General features: G+C 37.4%; 1 protein-coding gene across 1 annotated transcript in view; it reads right to left on the bottom strand.

Moving 5' to 3' along the window:
• Nucleotides 1-1,380: 1,380 nt before the first annotated feature.
• LOC140929108 (voltage-dependent L-type calcium channel subunit alpha-1D-like) overlaps nt 1,381-18,294 on the bottom strand; it is a 36,840-nt gene continuing 19,926 nt past the window's right edge. Inside the window, exons 24-44 of the mRNA XM_073378967.1 lie at nt 17,465-17,567; nt 17,268-17,375; nt 16,833-16,885; nt 16,069-16,129; nt 15,183-15,283; nt 14,410-14,611; nt 13,873-14,037; nt 13,223-13,330; nt 12,396-12,476; nt 10,367-10,492; nt 10,189-10,254; nt 9,920-10,017; nt 9,541-9,685; nt 9,026-9,153; nt 8,652-8,748; nt 7,803-8,007; nt 7,268-7,371; nt 6,856-7,004; nt 5,929-6,070; nt 5,320-5,442; nt 1,381-3,489 (exon numbers count right to left, since the gene is read on the bottom strand). Of these exons, the coding sequence (XP_073235068.1) occupies nt 3,085-3,489; nt 5,320-5,442; nt 5,929-6,070; nt 6,856-7,004; nt 7,268-7,371; nt 7,803-8,007; nt 8,652-8,748; nt 9,026-9,153; nt 9,541-9,685; nt 9,920-10,017; nt 10,189-10,254; nt 10,367-10,492; nt 12,396-12,476; nt 13,223-13,330; nt 13,873-14,037; nt 14,410-14,611; nt 15,183-15,283; nt 16,069-16,129; nt 16,833-16,885; nt 17,268-17,375; nt 17,465-17,567 (2,770 nt within the window). The 3' untranslated portion in view covers nt 1,381-3,084. The remainder of the gene's footprint in view (nt 3,490-5,319; nt 5,443-5,928; nt 6,071-6,855; nt 7,005-7,267; nt 7,372-7,802; nt 8,008-8,651; nt 8,749-9,025; nt 9,154-9,540; nt 9,686-9,919; nt 10,018-10,188; nt 10,255-10,366; nt 10,493-12,395; nt 12,477-13,222; nt 13,331-13,872; nt 14,038-14,409; nt 14,612-15,182; nt 15,284-16,068; nt 16,130-16,832; nt 16,886-17,267; nt 17,376-17,464; nt 17,568-18,294) is intronic.

Raw genomic sequence — 18,294 nt, 5'->3', positions numbered from 1 at the left:
TCGGCTTGTTTCGGCTATTTCACGAAATGAGACCGGACTACTTCGTGATATCTTGAGATCACTTCGAGTTTAGTCTTTAATTTACTCGAGGAATAAATAGAGGATATTACGTGGCCGCGCAGAGACACGAAATTTCTCTTCGAATGTTGAAAAACATTTCACGAGTGAGCCCTCCTTTCGAACTGTTTTATGATGAATTTAAAGTTACAAGATGCTGCACAAAGACATTTTGTCTTTGTTGAGTGTTACGTAGTAAAATTGCTTTCATACGTTGCGTGACTTTCACAAACGTTCTCTACGTTTTTGGATTATTAATGAATAATTAATTGGGGCATGTTTACATTTAAGCATAAGTCAGCAGATTTGCATCAGTTACTGAAATCATAAAATATGTCGAAAAGCTATCACTATTCGCCTGTTTATTATTTTCTAGAACCTTATGTCAAACGGTATACAAGTTCCAAGCGAGTTCTTTTGACGAACTAAGTTTTTTCCCACGAGCTGGACTGCTGTGTTTAGTCAAGTGTACAAGTGTGACGAAGGTCGATTTTCAAGTTCTGTGTTTACAAGTTGGCGGAAGCCGTAAGATATCTGAAGTTCAAGTGAGAGCTTGTTATTATTGGCAGAGGCTGTTTAGTTTTACTTAAGTTCAAGTCAAGTTTGTGTTGACGGATGCTGTGTTTTAAAGCTCTGTAAAGGCTATGTTCCCCTGGTATTAAACTTCCTCGTGTTAATCCGACATCCCTGCGTGCTGATAGTCAGTGAATAATTATCCTCAAAACATTCGAACTCGTAACATTGAGGTTTAGCCAATTCCATGCTCAACGTAATTTTGACTCCTTACCCATGCCTTACATATCTTTAATCAGTACATGGGACTGCTATGCTGTTTGTGATTCCTGATGTGAGAAAAATAGAGAATTATTTTTTCACTGTTTGTTTTGTTAGACTTGTTATTCACCGCCAGTAACCTCATATTTGACTTAGGTCTAAACGTTTAGACCCAAGTCAAATTTAGAAAGATTTATATGTAGTCATCAGAGCATAACTGGGCTAATATCTCAGAGACAATTTGTCCCGAAATGCTAGTTTTTGGCAAGTAGGTCTCTGGGATGTTACTCTTTTCAGAATATCCTGACAAATCCTATAATTTCACAAATTAACACCTTACTCTTACCATATTTAATTTCTTACTATTCCTCCGCATTTACAATTAATCAGTTCCACAACCTCGACGCCGAAGTGTACGCTCCGTAGCGTCTTGTTCTCCTTATTTTCCCTTTGGAATATTTAATCAAAAAACGCTGTTATTATGTAAAAATCTTAATTTTATTATTCGTAATTTTTACAAAAGAGTTTTAGTAATAATTTGTATATATTATAATACGCTTTTACAAACAATAAGCAACGTCATAGTATATTAACAATCCGCACATTATGTGCTTACCTCAAATATTAAACACTTTTTGTTGAGCGTGAACGCTTCTTTAAAAGATGGAGTGTGCAAACAAGAAATAATTAAGTAAAAGCGGTGGACAGATTCAAGCCTTGCGGCAATCTTTTATAAACCTCCAATCTAAAATTTCCGTTTTAATTTCTAAATAAGGGGCGATTTTCTAACGACTGCAAACAAGAACGACAAGAAGAGAAAATTACAACAACCAAAACATATCTTGAACAAGTTCTGGCCAACTAAACTGAGAAAAAGCCAACAAGTAACAAGCCCAATAATGAGCTTTCTTCGATTGAATTGATTGAATTATAAACGCTTTTTTCCTATTTTTTCAGATCGATAGCGAGGGGGTAAAAATGTACATTGAATAAAATCGTTTTACCATCAATGAGAAGGAGACATGACTGCGATTTCACATTAATTTTGATACTGAACAGTAAACGAAGTTTCAAAATTGACGTTGGATGTTTACGGCTACAGTTTATGTGGATATAATTCCGAATGTAATTGGCTAATTATCGATCACATGGCCTTTACCAACGAGATGCAATTCTGCAGTTGCTTTCCCAACGTAATGCATAGACTGTTGTTGTTATTGATTCACGTTTACTGTGTAGTATAGCAAACCGCCTGTCCTCAGGTGACAGTTCTTTCTTAATGCATTCTATGCGTGGCCTTCTATTTGCTAAGGTCCCGTTCAGAATAAGAGCTGTCCGTCGCTCTCGGTTATTAGCTGGTATGAACATTGTCATTGAGTGCCTGGGCCTAGGAAACATGTCGGGAAATGCCTCCCCCCCAACCCCCAAAGGGTGTCTTGTTTAACAAGACCTTCTTAAGACACAGCACATTCATGATTCATGCCAGCACCAGAGCAAGCCTCCTAGGGCTTGGAAACGTCAGAGCAACTAAGTCTCCTTGGTGAGTAAAACTGCGCTCGACTCAGGCACCTGGTATGAACACAGCCTGGAGTGCTATGTCCATATAATTGCTTAGTACCTGGAATCCAGAACGAGAACCTGTTATGAACGGGACCTTATATGAATATTAGTGAAACTACGTATCTGCCACACGTAAGCATTCTTAACACTGTTCTACAAAATTAAGTCCTAATATTCATTTTGTCTTTTATTTTTTTACACATCCGACAAAACGTAAGCGTCGTTTTTGGAAATTTATAAAAACAACTTATGAAAAAGAAACCAAATAAATTATTTTTAAAATTGCTTCCCAAAAATACATTTGAGTGTGATAAATCTTTCATTATGAATTCATATTTACATCTATTTATTTTTCGTTATGGGTTTTCTTTGAAATGGCTAATTTTTTTTGCCAGTTATAGACTTTTTTACTAGGGATTCATTTACCTTCAAAGATCAATAGACCAGGAATGGTATATAAAAGATAGAAGAATGAGCGAAAGATCAATTGCTCGTTCGCTTTCAGTAATATCTCTAACAATTAAAAGGTAAAAGTTTAGTCAAACTCTGGAATACTTTCAATTTCTGCCTTATTTCCATTGTAATCTTCTTCCTTTTGATGACTTTCCATTGAGTTTATTATTTCGTTTAACCAGGGTCAGAGACACAGCAATTTTTTGAAGCCCAAGAATTCGAGCGACATTTGATTGAATTTCAACACCAGGTCTCCTCGTCATTGTCAGTTATACCATAAATAAAATACGGACTTTGTCCTCTGCTTATTGCTTGCGCCACCTCGGCGTTTATCTGATTGATTATTTCTCTAGTTCTTCTCTGGTTCAAAGTTCTACCATGCTCGTAAAACTCGGTTAACGGGATTAGTGAATGCCGTGGACTGCTTTCAGCTGATTTAATAACATCCGGGAAGTCAAGAAGCATGAATGCTCTGTCAATATCAGCCGCTATCCGCGGAGGAGGCTCCTCTACATGAGCTTGAGCGTCATTGGGTTGTGGTGACGTGACTTCTATTCTTACCATGGGTAGGGAGAGTGGGGATGATAACCCCGTGGAGGAGCGAGAGCGGCTTTCTGAGCTGGTTTCCATCTCGTCTTCAAGAGCCTGCAAAAAACATCAACGAAATGATGAAAATGTTAGGAAAGAGGAAGGCACAGTTTATAAGAATTAATAAAGAAACTAGTCAAGATAGTTTTCAAGTTACCAAAGTGAAAAAATGAAAAAGCAACAAATTCTAAAAGCCCACATGTATCGTCATCACTGTAGTAGCACGTAGTATTCTCATTAGAACCGTTTCTTCGGCAGCTAAAAGCGTTAGGGGTTTCGATCTGTAGTGGTGGTAATTATTTTTTTTTCATGGAAACAAGAGCTCCTTTGTTCCTAACTCTTCTCCAGGTTCATTTTTGTTGTAAGGAGAATTCGATGTTGATAGCTCCAGGGGAATCCTCGACAGAAGAGATTAGAAAGCCGGCTAGAAGCACGTACAAAATTAGAGGCCTCGAGTTTTAAAGTAAATGCCCGATTAATTAGTGCACAAAGCTTTGAGGCAGCCGTTGGGTGATCTTAATTATTGTCTTTTAGTCCGGGTTATAAACTTGGGATTTTTAGATTTACGTTTATTGGTAATGATAACTTGGAAGCTTATTTGTTAATAATGTGCTTGTTATGTTACGTTAATTTCATTGCGCTTGTTTAGATATGATGACGTTAGAACAACACATACTATATAACAACGAAAAGCCTTATTTTCAAAACAATACTTAAAAATAACGGAATTGTTGGATCAATCGAACAGATCATGTTCGTCAATGAAGACTGATATCCAAGTTAAATAAATGTCAGTATTTACTGAAATCAGAGTCAAGCGACTAACCATTGGGAAGCATGCATTCCATTTCAATCCACTCTCCTTTTCGCTGAAAAGTACGCGATCAAATGAAAAAACAAAAGAAAATTGATTGTTATTGTTGTTTCTCCTGTTTGCTCTCTTAATCTAAGTATGTCTAATGTTTCTTACTCCTTTCTTTTCCCTTATTTTTGCAAAGAAAATTTAAGCAATTCCAATTTCAGCAAAAAAGCAAAACTTATATCAATGTGAAATTTTGAGTTTTCATGGTTGGCCATCGTCTTTCTATTGTAAAGATCACCAAAACTAAAGAAAGCGTCTTTACAGACTGAAATAGTAGTAGTGTTATTAATTAATTTGTAATTATAAAATAAATCTAAAAGTTAGGTAGCTTTTACATTAAAGAAGCATTAAAATACATTCATTACTCATGGGCTATTAACTTCACAGCTTAGGAACACATAATTCTTTCACCGGGAAAATATGAAACGAATGCGCATTGGAAGGATTACAAATAGCTGAGTTAGCTCAAGGGTTCTGCGGAGCTGATTTACATCTTTTTTCTCCTTACAACAACCAAGGTGATGATAAGGTCAAGATATGTAGTCGTCAAATATAATTTTTTGTCTGTAAGATTGTAAATAAAGAAGGGCATTGTTTTGATTGATTGATGACAGGTTTTATAGTTTTCCTCTAATCAGCCGTCAATCATTGGTAGCTGTGATGGGCGCTCTCTTGGGTGTTTTGCCACGAATTTATGTACTTGCTTCCTTGCATTTTGTTTTATGTTTAAGTCAGTTGGATAGCCATTCTTATGTTTAGCTACGCTTAACTTCCCTCACTCTTCAGAAATATATAGTATAGAGAAATTGTCTGAGAGAATTAATGAAAAATAGAGCCCAGGAAACAAACAAACAAAAGAAAGAAACAAAACAAAACAGACAATTTCAAAGACAAATCAAATCTAAAACTAGAACAACTTGGGTGTCAATAAAATTAATCATAAGCTAGACGATAGATATTTTCAAGCCTTTTCTGATCCGGTATCTTCTCGACTGTAGCGTGCGATTTGAACTCCTCAGTCTTACCACAGGGTTCTTGTAACTCAGCCTCTTTTTCCTTTTGCGACTTGCGCCGTCCACGTGCTCCTCATCCTCTGTGTCTGTACTGATAATTGTGGGGTTGATATCTGTCAAGTCCATAGGAGCGTCCTAAAACACCACGAATAAGCATTCCTTTATTAAGACTGGTAATAACCAGCTGAGATCAAGATACGTTATAAATGTTGCGCATAACCCGATTCATTCAATTCAGTCGGTTTAATAAATCCTCGTGATGGCCGCTATATTATGTTCGAGCACCGAGCCACTATAGGAATATTTTGATATGTTGCTAGAATCATACAAAAATTGCTATAGTGATTCTGGAAAGTGGACATAAACTCTCACAAATGAGGTCAAAGCTATTAACTTTATCGTGTTTATCATAGATATCTGTTAGTGACATTTCGATACTAACTAATATTCATCCGTTCAATTCAGCAAAAAGGACACTAAAACTACTGAAGCCACGGGAACTTTCTCACTGAGGTACACGTGCCGTCTATTTTAGGAAAGAACTCTTCTAACTCAGGTGAATGTTTTATTCATTTGTTTTGAAAAACTGGGCCGGAGTCATCATTATTGAAACAATTTTACCTTAAAGTGGACTGACTTGTGAGTTCCCCTGGCATCTTCATCTTCGCTAAAACTGTCTGATCGTCCGAATGGTCTTCCAAAGAATTTTAGTGAGCGATGCATGTGCCGCTTAGAGTTTAACACTTCTTGCTTTTCTTTGGTTCTGAAAGTTGAGTGAAGTGTAAAAAATATTAAGGATAATATAAAGAGCATCATTCAGTATTAAGAATCGTCTTTGCACCAAATTGTAGGTACAGTAGAATTGGAATTGGATGAAGAAGCAAAAGAACGTTCATTAAAATCTGTTGTCAATGTCATTAAAAACACTAACGAGCAGAACACGCAAGAAATCACTGCTGTCGCTGTCTGCTTGAGTTTGGATTTCTGGTCATTCATGCCATGAAATTTCTAACACTCTTGCTTATTATTTGAACTTTATCAATCATTTAAGTGGCTTTAAATTTGAACAACAATAACAACAACAAAAAACAGGTATTAAATACTTTCGCCGCGCACCCATTAGTTGACTATAACAGTTTCAACCTTTTGATGAAGTAATTCTTTTCTCATTTGATCTCTGTACTTGAGGCTGAAACAGCATATTTATTGGAGGCTTGACGTATAGCAACAAATAGATTGAGAAGAGTGAAAAGAGTGTTCTATAGATGAGAGGTTTCAACCAAAGGGAGCAAAGAAACTCAGTCCGTCTACAACTGGTCGAAAACACCTACCCTGCGAACAGACTCACTTGTGCGAGTTCGGGGAAAATTTTGGCGGCGGACGCATGAGGAAATGTGATGGCTCTGCCGCCGACATTTTCCCCAAACTATAGTACAAGTGAGCCCCCTCGCAGGCTAAAAAAATCCGTTATCACTTTTTGTAGAACTCCATTTATATCATATATTTTCTTTAAGATTTTGTCAAGAACAAAGTTCAACGTTTACTTACATCATTGATGGTAGAGATGTTAAAGTCTTGGACCGCCTTCGTGGCCTCAGATACACAGGGGGGCTGTCAATTTCAGCTTCCTCGTCATCGGAATTCGAGTTACCACTTCGAAGAGCTCCCACAAGTCGACGAAACAATGAAGGTCTCCTCTTTTAGATAAAACATATATTTCATTTTTTTTTTATCGTCAAGAATGATCTCTTTAGACAGAGAGAAAAGTATGGTATCGAAAATTAAAGGCAATCAATCACTGTTATGTCGCCTTCTATTCAAACTCTTAAACATAAAGCAACGATATACGTCCTAAGTTTCCATGGTGCTCATGCATTTAAAAACTATACATATATTGCTGAAGCGTTTTAATTTTTGTAAGTGTCAATGTATCTTAAAAATGTTGTTAACTTCAATTCACCTTTTTCTTCTTCTCAAGACGCTTTTTCTTCATATGTTTGTAATTTTCATAAATGAGTTTTGCACAATAAATCTTTCCAATGGTCATCTGCTGGGAGCTCAAAACTGCAATGGAAATGAAAGCATTCGAGTCTATAAACTTCCTTGCTACATTTACTACATTTATTTGCTAATGAAAGAGAATTTTTTGTGCCTGGCAAATCAACTGAAATCAAATCTTTAACAGAAATTGTTTGCTATAACCTAACTGATTTAAGCTCATCGTTTTCGATCATCTCTTATCAGTAACAAATATCAAGCGTTCTTTCTTACGACAAACGATTTAGTTACGGGATAATTACAGTACAATACTATATCGATCAAAGAGACGAATGAAAAACAACACCAAACTTAAAAGACCACCAAAACCATAAGTGAACATAAAACTGAACACGGCTGGGCGGGCATGAGTAGAAATTATCCTTTTAGGGCTTACTGCTCCAAATTCAAGTATAATCATCAGCAGCATGTATATGAAAAGTGGAACGTGTTCTTACCTGACTGAAGAGGGATCATTTTGTCCAAAGTTTTCTTGGATGTTTTTGGCCAGAGTCGTTTGATTGTTCGCCTAAGTTCGCTGTCAGCATATGCTGGGTCGCCTGTGCTGAAAATTCCAAGTGCCGTTCTTATGAGAGCGAACAAGGTAGAAGTGAACAAAACTGTATTGTCACCCATGATTGGCATGTTCATTTTAATCAGGCGCTATAAAAAGAGAACAAACTGGTAAGAGATAACTGGTTCTAATGTTGTATCGAAATAAGGTAACACAATTCTCTCTCACAGTGAATGGTTTCAACGCACGGGTCATGTGATGAGTGTAAGTCCTGAAGAGGAGTGCTTTTGACACTGACTGTCTGGCTAAAGGTTTCGAAAACCTGTGCTTTAGTGATCTTTAGAGTCAAAGGGTGTTGTCTCGCCAGTTGATGGTATTAAAGTTGATTGGTCAATTAACTCGCGGCGTTGTTGGGTAGTCTGTGTCACTTAAGCCGTGATGTTATTAGCAATGTGAGTAGCGTCTTCGTAGCCAATAGCATAACGGCTTAACTGACAAATGATCAATAACATCGCGACTACACTCACCCGGACGATGATATTCCACCTACCTATGCTAGTCAAAGTAAAGTAACTTCAAAGACAACTGAACACTGTAGCAACTAAGAGTTTAAATCAATTTTACCCTCGCCCATCACTAGCTACAATAGCTGTATTTATCTTTGCATTGGAAGACTTCCGTCTTATCTGCGCTTGCTGTGATTGTTACAGAAAAGTAACTGCTTGAAAATCACCATGAAAATATCTCAATAGGCTCTTCTTGATAGGGTTTGGCTAGTGGATCGGATACTGACCTTATAAGCAATAAATCTGGGGCATTTCCTGCCAAATCCAACTGGAGGGGACATGTCACACATCAGGCGATATACCTCTGTATGCGGGATCCGCCCTCTACAGAACATGAAGTAAAGCAGAAGGGATATAAACTTGGGAATAGGAATGGGCCCCTGATACAATCTGAGACGTCTACAAACGGAGGACTAGTAACGTATTTCTCCACTAATGACAGAGGGCGGATAAGCACACATTTCAATTCAAAGTTTAGACGGGCAAGATAAGAGATATCAATGACACGTTAGGCTGGTTTAAGCAAACACATACACGATCATGCTAAAAAGAAAACAATTCTAACAAAGATAGGCTTAATTAAAAAGGCCAGACTTCTTACGTTGCTCCTGGATCATACTCGCTCCAGACCCTCACAAATTCGTCTAAATGATGCGGGCCTAGAATAGACTCGTCTCGAGTCAGGTATTCGAAATTATCCATGATGACAGCAACAAAAAGATTTAACATCTGAAACAGATAACCTCATTGTTACGGACGATGCAAACTATTTGCAGTAAAAAAAGACATAATAAAATCAAGCACTCTGACATAGTTTCATTGATTTCATCGATTTATACCCACATCACACCGACTTAAACAGCCGCGTAAAAGTGAAATATTTCTAACTCTAAATTCAATGCCCTTATTTCTCGAATGTCAGCACATAGCTTACTCCAGAAATGGCCATTCGTATGAACACTTCAATTTTTCTAATCCAGTGTGGTTCAAATTATCCTCCCTTTGTCTCGAAGTCCAGCTCAAAGCACGGTGCAGAATGGGCATTAATTAAATGAAATCAGACCTCGTTTTAATCAATTTCTTTTTACGGGAGTAGATCATAGTGGTAATACTTACCAAGAATGTGCAGAAAAAGTAGAATGTACAGAAATAAATTATGGAGGCTACGGTGCTGCCACACGTCTTGGTTTCGTCAGAATCGCATTTTGCATCGTTAAAACAATGCAGCATTATCCTATGCCAGTTCTCGCCAGTGGATGCCCTATGGAAAAAAAAATACAGGAATGTATTGGTTAAAGCGGAGTGGCTTTCTATAGGTCTTTAAGACACTTTCCTTCAGCCACAAAACGATTCTTAGCCATCCTGGCTTGCATTAGGTTTTTAAAACGTTGTCCGTTCATCTCCGGGTTCATTTCTCTTGTCGGTAATGACAAGCTTTGTCATTATTTGATAAATGAAATATATAGTGCACTAATACACATTGAAAATTGCGTACCTGAAGAGTACTTGAAGAGCCATGAAAAAATTCCTGAAGTTATTGTGGTGATTTATTTCTCTGCTCCAGTCCTCACTTGGATGAATTCTACCAAACAACTTTAACATAATGGTTTAATTAGTTACGAACTTGTAGATAAAGAAGAAAATAGTGAATAAAAAAAATTGCGACAAAGAAGGAAATGAAAAGGAAATCCAAAGAAGAGATCGAGATGCAAAATATTTCAGCTATAACATATACATGACTTCGTGTGATGCTTACTGTCTTACCTGCATTCCAATGACCGCGTAGACGAAAAATAACATACCGATTAGGATTACAACATATGGAAGAGCCTGTAACCAGAAAGGACAAAAGAAAAATGAAAATGACAGATCGTTAGGCGTCTTGGCCATATACAAGAAATTATAATTCCTTTTTTTAAATAAATGCCTCTTCCATACTCACCTTAAAAGACTGCAAGAAGGTCCACAAAAGGATGCGAATAGTGTATCCTTGCCTTAGTAATTTCACCAGCCTGGCAGCACGGAAGAGGCGAAAAAAGCTTGGGTCTATTTGAAGGACATCGCTTCTCTATGAAGGACAAAAAAAACACTCTGAGTTACCGTTTAACTCAAAAGGTCAATAGATAGACTTACTGCAATTGTCTAAACATGCAGCTTTTATTGATAACTAAGGGCGCTTACTAAGAGTCAGAGCTGGCCGCCGACCGGACGGGTCATTAGGAATGAAATGGTTAGCGTCACTTCGAAAGAAACCTCTGGACAACAACAACAACAACAACAAATTTTTTTTTTACGTGACGCATGATTACAAAGATAGTTAGCACGCAAATAGCACAAGCTAATCGAGGTGGGCCAAAAAAGCAAACAATAATAATAGTAATGATAGTTATAATGAAAAATTACAAAGCTAATGAAATAGAAAATAAGAGTGATTATTATGATAATACTAAGGGTGGATTCATTTGCAACTTATGCGTATAGCCGTCGCAATTTGCCCGCTGGAATTTTTTATTGTTTTCTTTTTAGCTAAAAATATTTTGCAAATGAGTCTACCCTAAATATCGAAATATCAAGAGAGTATTGCGCTTTTAGTTAATTAAATGGCAAAAAAAGTAACACGTGAAAATAACAAAGGATTGATTATAGAACGCAGTGATCAACCCCTAAGTTACATGGGGTCATTAATGAATGTTTTAAAGAAAAATAACTTTGTCGGTTTTGCGCAGAATCTAAAGCATAATTTGCGGCATTTCTCCGACTGCTGCAAATGCATCGATATGTTGCAGGTCATGTCCCCAGTCAGATGCTCACGAACGGGCGTTGAAAGATGTCGGCATGTTTCAGCGATGTAACAGGCATTTCATCCTGCACAAGAAAATTTGTAGACAACGCGTGGACGAAGATCAAAAGGTACAGGACCCTTGCTTTACGCCGAACATCTGAGGGAACTTTGAATGAAGAAAAAGCCAATTTGACTTCTAAATTGTTGCATCTTGCGTAGCCTTTTGTGCGCTTCTGAAAAGTAGGGACTTACACTGTAATTGTCGTTTTTACTTAACATATTCAATCATCGCTGCTGCCCCCGTATACAGTATTTAAAAATATACTAATCTGGCAGTACAATTCCTATCAACAATGAAATTCCCTTAACGTGTGGATTGGTCGGCGGCCGCCCAGTTCTATAAGAGGCTGACACATAGCTATTCCTCAGTTCTGGAAAATAAAAAGTTGGTCTGTTCTGGTCCAAGTTATCAAAGGATTTTATTAGTCTAGGACTTTTCTACGGTTTGCGTTCAGAAAGAGACCAAAAGAGAAGTCAATCAAGAGGTTTTCAATGTCCAAACTTTTACCTCAAAGAATTCGGTTCGGAAAAAATACACTCATCCCCTTCAACTGCGATTTAAAAATATTCCCCAGAGTTTACAGTACTTACTTGATTAAACACCGCGGTCTTTCAAAAAGGTTTTAGCGTTTCCGAAGAGGAGTTCATTCAAGGGAGGGGTTATTCCAAACCAAGAGAATACAAAGGAGCATATTATTTTGAATTTCCGAAGTCCCGCATTTCTTGCTCGTATGAAATTTATTTTATTACTTTGCCACACAAAATAAATTACAAGTAGAATAGAAAAGATAATAAATAGTTAATTAATACTAAATTTAACATGAGCAAACAACTCGGAAGGAGTGACTGTGGCGGGGAAATCTCCGAGAAGCAGATCTGATGAGGAATAGAGATTTCCCCCACAGGCAATTTAAATGCTAGGCAGCATTTAAAAATAAAGAAGAAAGACGTGTATTTTAAGTATACAAGAAAAATCGTTATTGTCTGGCTTGTGATGGATTACAGAGTCGTAGAGTACCGTTAACTTCTTTTTATTTTTTTTTGTAATTAGAATCCTCGAAAAAACACCGCACTCTGCTTCTGATTGGTTGGTCATTTAATTCTTTAATAACCTGGTTTATTTACTTACTTTCAATTCTAAGATGACGCCAACTAAAGTCGTTATCACTATGATAAAGTCAAACACGTTCCAAAAATCGCGGAAGTAATTCTGTAAATAAGAAGAGTTCATGAAGTGACAACGATTTAGCAAATTTAGAAGAGTTTTTCCCTGCTAGAAGAGGTCTCTCACGACGAGGCAAAACTCATTTTTGCCTCGTCGTGAGAGACCTCTGCTAGCAGGGAAGAAGAGTTTCTGCCATTGTAGGGAGATGTGCTTGGGGAAGAGAGGGTATCCTCTCTTGGCTTGGGCCAAGAAGACAGGACGGGAAAGTCGAAGTATGTCACCCAGCGGAAATACACGAGTTACAAGTATTGCCCGCAGTCAAACAAACTGATTAATGATAGTTTACCAAGATAAATTTCGGTGTGTTTACTGTTAAAATCCAATCGATTAAAAAAAATTATTACAGTATTTTGTGTTCTTTTTTTTAAAGTGCAAAAAATAGGATTCACATCAAATTTGGTTGGAGCAAATGTGATGCAATGATGAATAAATATGATGCAAATATGATGAATATTTTTTATAAATACAGCATTTGCACCCAGAGTTACAAGAGAGTAAATTAGGCAGCAAATAACGCATTTACCATCTTTGACCTTTTTTTTGCATCATATTCTCCCTCAGAAATTTTGATGTTAAGCTAATTTTTCTTGCACGTTGCAGCTAGTTAGGATCAATCGGCGACCGAGCCCACACTAAGGGGTGACAGGCAAATAACAAGACCAACCGTTATTGTTGGGTTGTCTGTAACTACAAAAAAACACGATAAACCGGTGAATGCGTTTTAAACGTACCTGTCTAAATGCTATTAGTTTCAAAATGGCTTCTGAAAGGAACACGAACGTGAAAGCTGTGTTAAGATTGCTAAGAACTTTCTCGTACTCAGGTGACGCCCCATCATACTAAATCGAGTGTAAACAAAGAAAACAAGAAGAACAAGTCATTTGAAGGTACAGAATGAAACGTTTTGCTAATCAGTACCAGTATTAAATAGCTCTCCTCTCGTCAGACTAGAAAGAGCCTTCGGCCTCAGCAGATAACATAATTCTTCTGAACATAGTCATCCTCATCCAATAATTGCTAAATATCTCGAAGATTGAAATGTTTGCTTCTCGCACTTGCTTTAGTGGATTTAGTTTTACATGAAGCGCAGGTCCCATCATTGACCCTTGAGGGACTCTGCTAATGACATACTATGGTGCTGATAAAAGTTTATTTATCAAGTATTGGTTTTTCCTGTTGCCAAGGTAGGAATTGAACCACTTGAGAGCTAAGCTGGAAACGATTGAAGTCCGCATTTTCTTCGCATAAGATTTAATGGTTAATATAGAGTGAAGCGGCCACAAAACCGAGACATAACAGGTACTAAGCTAAACCCTAATATTCAACTATCTCGCAATGATCGAATAATAGAACGCCGTTAACTAACAGCAACAACACTCACCGAAACCATAAGAACAATGGCATTTAGGACAATGGTAGTCATGATAAAAATCTCGAATGGCTTGGAATCAACAACCCTCCACACTTTATAGAAGCACGTGTTTTTGTTTTCCGGCATGTAGCGTTGCCTTGGTTTGGCGGTCATTGCAAACTGAATACAATCTCGCTGGAATAAGTAACAAAAACATCATTATGATGTACTATTATGTTTTTTATCAGTTTTGATGTACCTAATTCGTTAAGCGGATTTGTGGAGCGTTTCTTTGGTGAGCCCCTGGCTCTCGGGAGGCTGGGTTGCAATCTTATCCCACGCTCAAGTCTCCAGTTGTTTTCATTTGTACCATGGGGACTAGCTACTTGAAGTGAGGAAGATAGTAATTTAGATTTTAGTAAGAGTACATTGCTCACTAACAGCATTAATAAAAAAACTGCAAAACTATTGATAGACAAGGACACTAAAAAGTATTTTTGTACATACGCTGAGTCTGTTTTATTAAGATTTACAAACGAAATAACAACAAAAACGTTAGAAAATCACCTGGTTTCTATCGAGTTCACTTCCATCCATTTCCTTTTCTCCTTGCTCTTGGAACGTAACAATAATAAGAGCTACGAACATATTAAGAAAGAAGAAAGAAAATACGACGACGAAGCAGACGTAGTAAAGAGACATTTGAATCTGATTGTCTTTTATGGGTCCTTGATCCTCTTTTGTCGCGTCAACTGTGTGATACATTCCTCTGCAGACAAATATGGAGAATACTGAGTGCATGGTATCTATTTAGTAAACCTCATTACCAAATTTAAAGGTGGACTTAGTATGCAGTTAAAAAATTTACTTCATTTGAGTGTCGGGGACACTGCTTTTACGCGTCCTACCGGAGACGGGAGCGCCAATTTTCGTAATCACCCGAACCACGCGAAGGTCTAACCTTTGGCTGGGCAAAGGTAGCACCTTCATTTCTCAGTTATTTTATAAGACCCTGAGTATTGGTCCGTTCCCGGGAAACGAACCCATCACCTCCTGCTCTGCAGTCAAGCACTTTACCGACTCCTAATACTATCGCGCTATGGCTTTCAACTAGTTAGTCTCGAGAGACTATGGAGTTGCACCCTCATTTCCACGTGGACTGGAATAACATCGTCTTTGGCGGCATAGGCCAATACGGGAATGTCAGTCTTTGCCGCAATGCGTACATATATGAATACTGGCTACAGTATTTAGCTGCCTGTCTTTTCTTTTAAACAAAGCTGGGTCATTGACGAGCTCCATTTCTGCATAAAAAAATGCAATGAAAATGAATAACTTACTGAGGCCATCCTTCCCCGGTTGAGGAAGAAAACAACGCTAAAAAGGCGTGAGCAACATTGTCAAAGTTGAATTTGTGCTTTTCCCACTTCCGCGGAACAACCTGAGGACGGAAAAAATCGCAAAAGGTTAGAAAATAAAACAAATACATAAGGAAGATAAAAGTGGGGGTGTTTTATTTGCTAAAAACGTCACTGTTCAACCTCAATTTAGTCAATCGTCCTGAAACTAAAGCAAAAATCAACTGAAGACGTAGAGGTGTATGAACGACTTGATTATTATAGTTAATTGGAGACCTTCAGATTCTGAGACATACATACATACTTTATTGAGACTCCCTTCAACAGGGCTGTTTAGTCCGCCGCCGAGTCACGAGAATGACTACGAGTATGAGATTTTTTCAATACGAAATAGTGCGCGCGCGTGAACCAGCGTCATTTTGGCGGGAAAACGTTATAGCTGTCGTCATTCTACTACGAGTTTGATCGAGAATGTCGTAATGGCGGAAACAAGTCATCAAATGTTAGAGGTTTTACCATTTTGTGATTGGGAAAGGGCTTAACCTCCTGTAATATATACAGATAAAGCGCTGACTTTTCTGGTGGAAAAAAATACAATGAATCTTTCCGGGGTGTCTATTTTTTCAGAATAGGGCCAAAAAACGTAAAGTCAAATCTCGACTTGTAGTCGTTCCTATCCTGGAATCTGAAGGTCTCGAAAAACGTTTAACGAGTTTGTTTTTAATTTTGTCACAACAGTGTCTATCTGTGTTTACAGTAGTTGTTTATAGGGAAAAAATCTATTTAGTCCGAAAATAACAATTGCAAAGGTTTTTCGAGTATTTTTTAACTATATCCTCTCTCATAAGCTGAAATATAGACAATTTACCTTAAAATCATCCAAACTTATCTCACTGTTTATCCCAACATTGTACTTGAAATATTCTCCTCTGTTTAAAAGAAATTAATATTTCGTTGCTCATTCATTGTTTTAATTTAAAAACATTAAAAAATATCTAAATGAACAAAAGTACAAGTCCCAATTATTCTTGGCTAATATTGGAAAAAGTAAAATGAAACACTTCTTCAACACTAATTTCAAAGACATTTTAACACAAATATAGCACCCTGTCCAGAGCCCTGTTTGGAACATCATTTACTCTCGATAATTTTACATTGGGATTAATAAAGGTTAAATTCACTAATTTTACTGTTTCAAGTGATCTGGTGTCATGTCCTTTTTCAACCTGTCAACGATTGCCGAAAAGATACTTTTTAACAGTACGTTTGGTTATAAAGTAAGTTTCTCCAGGTGAATTCTTTAAATGGGTTAATTTATTAAATCATTTACAGCAAGTTAATCTGTATCCAAGAACACTGGGTTTCGGAATTTCACTTGACGACTCAACCAAAGGCAAATTGTGTTACAGATTCTGATTTCACCACTAGTTTGAATATATTATTATCAAAATGTACTATTCCAAATTACTATCCTAAATTCAGGGGCTAAAAGATATTGGTATTAGAGTCTTGAGTAATTTTTGGTTAATTTGTTATACAGAGCAACATCTGGAATATCAAGGCCAATGATAAATAAGCATTATTACAACCCTCTCCCTCCCTTCATAAAGTTTGACGTCTAGAGATACTCACTGGCACGCTTCCTTTGTCATCTTTGACTGATCATTACAGAACCAGAATTTTCCCTAAAGGAAAAAAAAGTAAAGTATGTGGATTAATAAGGGCAGTAGAGATGGATGTTGAAAGTGGCTCGAGACACAAATAGTATAAATTTGGTTTTCGAGCTCTTTAACCACTTTGAAAGTGAAAGTCTCTCTTAGGTAGGCCAAACTTATTGAGTTTTTTCTTTGAATTAGATTTTCCTCAATACTTTTTGGACTGAGATTGAGATCGAAGTTGCGATTGACCGAAAATGAGAAACTACTAAAGTTCAGGACATATAGAGAATCATCATCATCATCAACGTCATCATCATCATCACCACCATCGTCTTTATCATCATCATCATCGTTTTAATAAACACCGAGAATCACTCAGTTAGCCTATATAAACACACCATAATCTCACCTTAAAAAGCTGCACTCCAACAACGGCGAAGATAAAGTAAAATAATAATGTGATGAGAAGAATGTTACGTACATTCTTCAGGGAGTACAGCATGCACTCGAACACAGCCTGAAAATGATTTTAAAAGTCCGTATCAATCTTTATGGTACGCTCAATACATGTCATGAAATTTCATTACATTGATTGCAAAATTTTACCTTAAGTTTCTTTGACTTATTGATTGCCTTCAATGGCCTTAGAACCCGCAAAACACGAAAAGACTTGATGGCATCCCTTTCCAAGGAGTCGTTGCTACCAATGCTACAAAATCAAATGAAAGACTTTTCAGCCAAATTCTCACAGGTAAGTTTGAAATGCTAAGTGCGTATTAAGTTGAAGAAACAACTGAAATAGTTTTCATTTGGCAATCAGTCAGTCTCAATCTGCGGACGAACTTTACATGTGCTGCTGCGTCGAATGCCAAATGCTTCTCAGGAAATCTTGCCTGTGTAAACTAATGGGGCTTAAACTACATGCATCAATTGGTGAAAACGTGAAATACCAGGGCAGAGAAATTTTTGCTTCTTAAAATACCACGCAAACAAAGTTAATTTGACTGCGTGCAAGAATCCATCATCGTTACGACAGTACGATCGCTGTTCAAAAGTGTGGCATCAGGAACAGTTTCAACATGGAGTTTAGTTCTATCAACTGGGCTGATAAAGTTTCTTTAGGACCATGCAAGGGATTTAAAAGCTGAGGATTCCAGCGCTATCCCTTTGTCACTGAGAACGAATCAATGGTTGTGACTTGGATTTTGAGTGATTTACAGTAAAAGGTGAAGCCACTCTATTGGCGAGAACATGGTTTAGCCTGACATTGAATAGAGAGCTTTAGATTCGGAGACGAGGACGAAAACTAGTACGAGATTTCCTCAGTGCTAAGTAGTGCTCCTGCGTGAACCAACGCCATTTTTGCGGGAAACGTGATAGCCGTCTTCATTCTACTGCGAGTTTTAGCGAGAATGTCGTAGTGGCGGGAACAAGTT

This window comes from Porites lutea, chromosome 2, assembly GCF_958299795.1.
Source record: "Porites lutea chromosome 2, jaPorLute2.1, whole genome shotgun sequence".
Taxonomy (NCBI): Eukaryota; Metazoa; Cnidaria; class Anthozoa; order Scleractinia; family Poritidae; genus Porites; species Porites lutea.
This window is presented reverse-complemented; position numbering and strand designations above follow the sequence as displayed.